This window comes from Salvia hispanica, chromosome 1 (genome assembly GCF_029641045.1).
Source record: "Salvia hispanica isolate PSC_SH4W2 chromosome 1, Shi_PSC_v1, whole genome shotgun sequence".
NCBI classification, from domain to species: domain Eukaryota; kingdom Viridiplantae; phylum Streptophyta; class Magnoliopsida; order Lamiales; family Lamiaceae; genus Salvia; species Salvia hispanica.
The window spans coordinates 13,283,501-13,291,381 of NC_142692.1; the positions used below are offsets into that span (position 1 = coordinate 13,283,501).

Consider the following 7,881-nt stretch of genomic DNA (forward strand, 5'->3'; position numbering starts at 1 on the left):
AGGGAGAAATAAGGGAGAAACCAATGTAGCAGTTGGCTAAAAACTGGGGATAAAATGTGATGCTGATGTGGCGCTGATGTGGCAGGAGTTAGGGAGAAATAAGGGAGAAATAAGGGAGTGCCATTGGGAGTGCTCTTATACTCCATTTACACCACAATCTAGATACTGCTCGAGATAATCAATTAGTCCGTATTTTTAGAAAGAAATACTGCAAAATATACGATATTCATATGACTATGCACCATTTTATAAATAATTGAAGATACTGCATGAACTCATAGACGATACTGTAAACATGGGTGTCACACAGAGATACTGTAAACATGGGTGTCACACAGTCGTGCAAAGTTTAGAAATAATTGAAGATACTGCATGAACTCATAGACGATGGATAAACTACTTAAATAACTCATTTTATAATGATTGTAGTGTACAATGCAAATACTGCTGAACTGAATACAAATCCTTTCCTGTACAAAATAGTTGTTGAGTCCATGCATTTCATTCGTGGCTCTGTTGTGTTTTGTGGCTGTTTCCGCTCCAAGAATGTGTGCTTTGTGGGAGAGCTAACGGCTGAGCTTCGAGGGCCTCACATCGTTCCCGTTCTGTTTGCTTCTGGAACCCCTGGGCTTCTGAGTGCGGGGGCGGCTGCTGACAGCAGTCTGAGCAACAAGCTTAGCTCCATGCACTGTCCCTGTTTCAACCAAATTCGTCAACTCTATTTTGACACATCCAGAATTCATATACGGGACCAAATATGACAAGGATTTGTTTGTGTGTGTGAGTGAGAGAAACCTTTACCAGGCAGAGACAATCGCTTCCTGTCTTGAATATCTGAAAGGTTGGATCGCTCTTTAGGAGTACTGAACGATCTAGAGCCAACAGCTGACCTCGAGGTTGCTGAATTTTTTATAGGTGTTTTCGGATTCCTACTCGAAACAGGGGTTGGAGTTACCAACGCAGCAGCTACCTTCTTCGATGAAGGACCTTTCTCAGTGGCGGTGTTGAAACGGGGGATAGGTTTTCCGTTACCTGTACTTGACAATGGCTTTCTCTCTGTCGATGAAGGAACATCCACTAGAGCAACCTGTACTTTTGTAGGACTCTTCGTCCCATCTCTAACACCAGCATCATCTGAAAAGCTAGTTTCCCATGGGCGAACAGTCATCCATCGCTCCGACCAATTCCATCCCCACTCACTTTTAACTGTGGGGAAACCAGCAGGTGTTGCCTCCTCCTTCTGCTGAGGAGGCTGCCGCCGCCGCTGCTGCTGCTGAGGCTGATGCCTTATCCCAGCCTGCCACTACAGGATAATGATTTTTTTTTTCATTTCAAACATAATCATCATATCAGAGATGTTTCTTTTTCTTGTGCACTACTCTCTTACAGCCACAATTTCACAATTGAGGATAATTAAAGAGACGTTTACCTGACGAGCTAAGGCATAAGCTCTTGCTTTTTCACGCTTAGCAGCGGCCTCCTGCCTTTTCTGCGACCTGGCTCGGATTTCAGCAGCAGAGCCAACCTTGTCACACCACCCATTCTGTGTGTTCTGTACAAGCTAGATCGGCGAGAAAGCAATTCATGTAAGATTTTGAGCTTAACAAAGTAAATTGCAAATGACTTACTTCAGGTTTTTTAGCTGGAGCCTCAACTTCAAGTTGTTGTATCAGCTTCTTTTGTACAGATTGATTTTGTAATGTAGAGCGGACATGTTTAGCTCGGGAATGGACCTGAACTTTTACCAGAGCTTGAATACAGCGAAGGGCAATGGCAGCTTGCCTTTTCACAGTATTACCTTTCACTAGAGCTTGAAGCCTTGCCATTCCTTTTCTAGGACGAAAGGCTCGTCTAGCCTGATGTATAACAAAACATAGGAAGCATAGTTAGTGCTCATTATGGTAAACAAACACTGCAAACATATTGTTTCCATAAATGAATGAATTCTCTATACCATGAATCCTCTATACACAGTTTGGATTCGTAAGGCAGCCAATTCTTCATTCATAGGCGGTCGAGTTTTAGTTTTAGTTTTGGCTTCGTTTTGCACCTGAAAGCAGAAGATGGATTAAGGATAGCTCTCCAAATCCCTTATGCTAGCAAGGAAGAAAACAGTTTACAAATTCAATGAAAGCTATACCAGAAATCCTCTAAATGCTGTTTGGATATGCCGGGTTGCCAATTCCTCCTGCATATTCTGGTCCTCCTCTAAATTAGATGTATCGTTTGCATATTCGGCATCTGGAGCTTCATATTCCAACTCGAGTGAGCCGGATAGTGGACTAATTGGATCTGGATCAGGATCTGACTCAACCACCTCTCTGACATCCAGCGTTGCCCATCCTTGTATAGCATCATCTTCAAGCTGAGCTGCACTTTGCTCCCCCGGTGAGTTTGGTGAATCCAAAGATGCCTTGAAGCTGCCTTCCTTCCCCTTGGCATATTCATCCAACCATTCTTCTCTCCAATCCTCTTGAGGTTGCTGCTCAGATGCATTTTCCGCACGTGGTGAAACAGAAGGCGGGTGGTCCACAGAGGTTTTCGTCTCAAGGGGAGTCGAAGGCGCACCGGAGTGGTCCATCTCCCACTGCCAGAATGCATCTTCAACTTCTGTGTCCACATTTTCATTCAAAACGTTTTCAAATCTGCCTCTCTCATGTTCAACAGAGCTCTTGCTGTGGCTGCTATTGCTATGGTTGCTCTTTCTACCATTTCTAGAAATCTGCACATTGAAACCCCCAAATTGAGATTTACGATCTTCATACAAATCTGCACATTAACTATCTAAAGGTAGGCATCCTATCTCTATGTGTAACAATACACAACAATGATGAATTTATGATAGAAGAGAATATAAATCACCAACATTTTCGCCCTTCTCTGATTTCTTTTTGCCAAGCAATTGTTTGATCCATCTCCTTGGAACACCCATATTGTCAGAGCTACAGTGGAAAATTAAGAAAGATGGATCATAGTCATTAATCCACCAATATTTCAACAAAACCTCTTCACAACGCAAAACTTGAAGAATTAATACCTGCAGGTGATTTAACCCATGCAAATGCAACTGCCGCTGGAAAATATAAATTGGAGGATGCTCGACAAACGCACACATTAAATTTCCCAGGAACAAGGAAAAGATTGTATGCGTCTGCACAAATGAATAGGTAAACAAAAAATTCAAATAAAAAATTCCAATAGAAAAATGTGGTCTAGAGCATGTACCGGCCTTGCACCTTTTTGTAACCACACTCTAATTTCATTCATTATTATTTAATTCTCATTATTTTTTTTAATTACCAAGGTATCCATCTGCAGACCCACTAACTATTCCCCATGCTGATTTGTAGACACCTCTAACTATTTCCCATGCTGATTTGTAGACACCTCAATGGGTGGGATAATTGGCCCAAGGATTTAAAATTGCTCCATACCCAAAGGTAATGATTGATCCCCTGACCATTTGGTTTTACTAGTACTTTTATTATACAAAAATACTTTTTTTGTCTTTGATTATTTTCTTGTCGTCCAAAGAGTGATAGATTTCGGAAAAAGAGTCTCAATTCGCAGGCCTTTCGAAATTGAGCATCAAATTCGTTGACCTTTCAGAATATGGGATCGTGGCATGCGAATTTTTGGAAATAAGGGATTTTTTATACTTTATCTATTTTTTCTTCTTTTTCCTTATTATTTGTCCAACAATATTTATGAATCGACCAAATTATCCCTAATATTTTCACCACAATTTTGATAAAATATCGTGCGACAAATATTGTGTGACAAATAATAAGGGAAAAGAAGAAAAAATAGTTAAAATATCGAAAATCCCTTATTCTGAAAAATTCGCATACCACGATCCTATATTCTGAAAGGTCAAAAAATTTAATCCTCAATTTCGAAAGGCCTGCAAATTCCGAATTGAGACCATTTTTCCGAAATCTCTCTCCAAAGAGTTGAGGACTACGGGTTCTGTATATATCCAAAAAATTGAGGTAATCATGATAGGTACACTTTTTTTCTTCATTGATTTTTTGTTACAAATGAAATCAACAAATACAAATACATGGTTCAAACTTTTTAAAACAAAAATAATAGCCTATAAATACACAAATGTTGATTTTTTTTTCCCTATAATTGTATGCGATCTAATTTTTCATCATGAAAATTACATACTCCATTTAACAATTTATTAAATATGCACACGACACAAAATTGAAATTTTCCCAATAACATTTAATGTGTAAATCAAATAATATCCTTGTGATTGCATTAAATCTAAAGCAACATTAGAAATAAAATTTGCGTGACATCATATATTATCAATTATTTAAGTAATCGGGTAAGAGGTATTAGACGGTGAACTTTCTGACTCTAATTGTATCTTCGCTTCAACATCCGGTAGGCATTCCGTCGGCTGCACTTCGCCCAACCGGGCAAAACTCTCTGGAGTGTCATAGAAAACGCCTGGTCAGGCGTTCCCGCTGCCCGACTCGGGCAAACTCTCTGGATTGCCAATGAAAACGCCCAGTACGTCGTTCAGGTCGCCCGACCAGGCAAACTCTTTGTTCTTGTCTTCACTTCGCTTTCCGGCCTTTGTGTAACAAAGACTCTAAGAGCATGGTCTTCACAGAAAGGACGACTCCAGGCTTTGTCTTTCCATGGATCTCGTAACGGGCCTCCCAAGCACCTTCGATGAATTGCGCTTCTCGGGTCCGGTTCCCTTGATCGTATCATTACTTCATATTTTAGATATTGATAGCTCGTTAGTAAATTTACGTAGATTACTTCTACTTGGGTTGGATATTGTTTACTTTCGGTTTATGTTTGATGTTTAAGGATTTATTTGTGTTTTGGAAATTATTGCAAGTTTATTTTGGTTAATCATGAGTCTTGTTACATTATGTTTGGGGTTTGATTTTTGTTCATTTGTTTATATTTTCGAGTGTTAGATCTAGGAGTTTTAAGTGCTTTCATGTTGCTTGTTGGTTTATTTCTTGCAAAAAATGTTTAGATCTGACTGCTTAGGTTCACTACGTGTTTCTCATGCATGATGGTCTATCTAGGTCCAGTTATATATCTTTCGTTTATATTTCTTACGTGTTCTTAGTTTCGGTTAAAGCTCTGTTTTTGTGTCAAGCTTTTGTCAATGACATTTCAATCCCTTGGTTTCAGTTGATTACTTGGAGAAGAAGAAGTTGTGAATTTGTTGGTTGAATGTCAGATCAGGATTTTATTTTATGGAGTACTACTTTTGTACTGCCATGCAGTTTACTTTTATAGCTTTTAGCCCTTTTAGTTAGTTAGGAAATTGTGGTCCAATCTATTTTTTGTTTATGCATTTTCTTTTGGTTTTGCTTAATTTCTACTTAACTCTGGCATTAGTTTCGAGTGCTCTTCGAATTGTTCATGTTATTTTACAAGTCCAAATTTATTTGCCTTATTACATTCTTTTTTTTGACAAGCATGTCTGTTCTAGTGGTTATATACCCTGACCAATTGACCAGTTTAGTAGAGTATTGCCTTAGATTTCATATTTAAGAGTATTTAGTTAAATTATCACATTAGTAACTAAACTTAATCCAACCTAAAGTGTGGTGGCATTGCTAAAATCCTTTCCAAAATGTCTAAATGTATTTGAAACAGACCATTTTTCTCGTGGGAACGATCTTAATTTAATGCCCTATACTAATATGTTGGGTTAATGTTTTGAAGCGAGAATTGTGTGTTCAATGATTAGTAAATGTCTAAAGTGTCCAAATTGATCAATACGAATCATTGTATAAAAGTGCATGCATTACTTTTCAAATGATGTTGTTGCCGGGGAGCATGGCATTGTTTATTTATGTGTTATGATATTTTGGCGTACATAGTTGTTAATATTTTTACATTTTCTTTGTTTTGCAGTTTATGAGACGAGGCTCAAACTTTGAGCGTTGGATTACCGACTCATCCAAAGGAATACCGAGTCTGATTGACAAATGAGAGAAATAGTGACTCATGTCACCATTCGGTCTGAATTAACTACATCAACACCGGTGGAATTGAGCTCGGAAAGCGAGGATGAGCAAGAAACACCAATCAAACGCGAGCCAGTCTTTGAGTCAGTATTCAAAGAGGGGCGAATTATGGACGCACATGAAAAAGTCCCTGTTATAAGGCAGCTATGGCCCAGTTGTAAGGGGATCCTTCCACAACCATCGTTCAATATCAAGCTGATGCCGATGTTTTACGGACTCAAGAACGAGGATGCATACACTTTTCTGCATGAGTTCATCAAGATTTTCCGAATTTGAAAGACGCCTAACGGAGCTTTGGAGGAGGACTTCCAGTTGGCCACTATTCCGTTTATGCTCACGGAAGAGGCGAATATCTGATTTCTTGGTTTGAAACCCAACTCCATCCAGACGTGGATCTGAAGCTTCTATTTTCATGTGATAAAGACTAATTCTATTTTCATGTGATAAAGACTAATGCAATAGAAAAGAGATAAATGAGGCCACCCAGGCATTTGATGAAATACTTGGTCAGTACTTGACACGGTTTAAGAAGATGGTCAATTCATGCCTAAACAATTGCATGTCGAAAGGCGAAATTATTTAGACCTTTCATGAAGGAATGGCCGTGGAAAATAAAGAATTAATGAACTCGTCAAGTGGAGGTGATTTTTCACATTTCTGAGTGAGTGAAACATGTTGCGAGACTAGTGGATGCAAAACGAGCATATCACAAGTCCTGTTCGAGGATATCGAGGAAAGCGGCATAACTTTAATTTTGAGTAAATAGATGAGAAAAAGTCATAACTCTCCAATCATCAAAATTTTCGTCTCCCTTTGACGAGATTTGTCTCCTATTTTGACTAGGAATTCAGTCTCTTCTCTACTAAAAACGCACTAATATATAAATTATCTTAAAATTTTAAATGATTATAATTTGCTTGTTTTAAATTTATTTTCAAATATCATACTTGTTCTGTTCACGAAAAATTATCTCAGTTTGCCATTTTGGAGTGTCCACAAAAAATTGTCTCATTTCAAAATAGAAACTTACTTTTATACTTTATTCATTTTTTCTCCTATCTCTCTTTTATTTTTTATATATCTCTTATTTTACTAATTTCTCTTTAAAAATCTTATAGTTCACAAATAAAATTAATATTTGTAGATCCAACGTGTATATATTAACTTTCATGATATTTCAATGAAGACACATTATAAAATATATTATTCCAAACATAATAATTACATAAAAAATGGAAAAAAGTGCTTTGTGTGCGAAATTAGGAAAAAATAAATTAAACGAACAACTTGAATTACTGCGCAACCGTAGGCTTTAGAAACAATGGTCGGCGATTAATTTCAATTTTGAGTATGGATTCGCGGTTTGTATTTGATTAATTTAATTTCAATTATGCCCTTTATATTAATCTATTTTCCAACTATTTTACTCTTATGTACTCTCTCCATATAAACTTTTAAAACAACACTTATTTAATATAAAATTGATAAAATAAAAGATAAAAAAAGAGTGTTAATAATGTCTCTCACCTCACTAAAGAAAAATAAATTTCTTAAATTTTTTTTTTTTAATTTTTTGGAACCAAACTAAAAAGATTTTATTTTTTATTTTTAAGAAACATATAATCTTCTCAAAATTGAACCGGGATACAATTTAGTCATTTACACAATACTAATGTCATAACTTTCTCTTTACGAATACCTATCTTGCAAATTTCATATTTACGAATTTAAAAACTGTTTTAGTTCAGACAACACTGTCACTAACCATTTATCGAAACAATTTAAAAATTTTAATGTACGTTCATAATGAATTAATGATTGAAAGATTACCATAATTAAAAAAAAGTAAGGACATTTGATTCTC

General features: G+C 36.9%; 1 protein-coding gene across 2 annotated transcripts; it reads right to left on the reverse strand.

The window, feature by feature from the left end:
- Positions 1-387: 387 nt before the first annotated feature.
- Positions 388-3,175, reverse strand: LOC125217935 (protein IQ-DOMAIN 5-like). 2 transcript variants are annotated; one of them, XM_089062389.1, is made up of 8 exons: positions 3,038-3,175; positions 2,867-2,942; positions 2,141-2,722; positions 1,955-2,050; positions 1,629-1,856; positions 1,430-1,561; positions 802-1,297; positions 388-694 (listed from the first exon to the last, which is right to left on the reverse strand). In XM_089062389.1, the coding sequence occupies exons 2-8, from the start codon at positions 2,930-2,932 to the stop codon at positions 567-569; spliced, it is 1,728 nt and encodes a 575-aa protein (XP_088918515.1). In that variant the 5' UTR covers positions 2,933-2,942; positions 3,038-3,175; the 3' UTR covers positions 388-566. The 2 variants fall into 2 exon arrangements, with proteins under 2 accessions (XP_088918515.1, XP_047975473.1); XM_048119516.2 differs by having other exon boundaries at positions 802-1,303.
- Between the last annotated feature and the right edge of the window lie 4,706 nt (positions 3,176-7,881).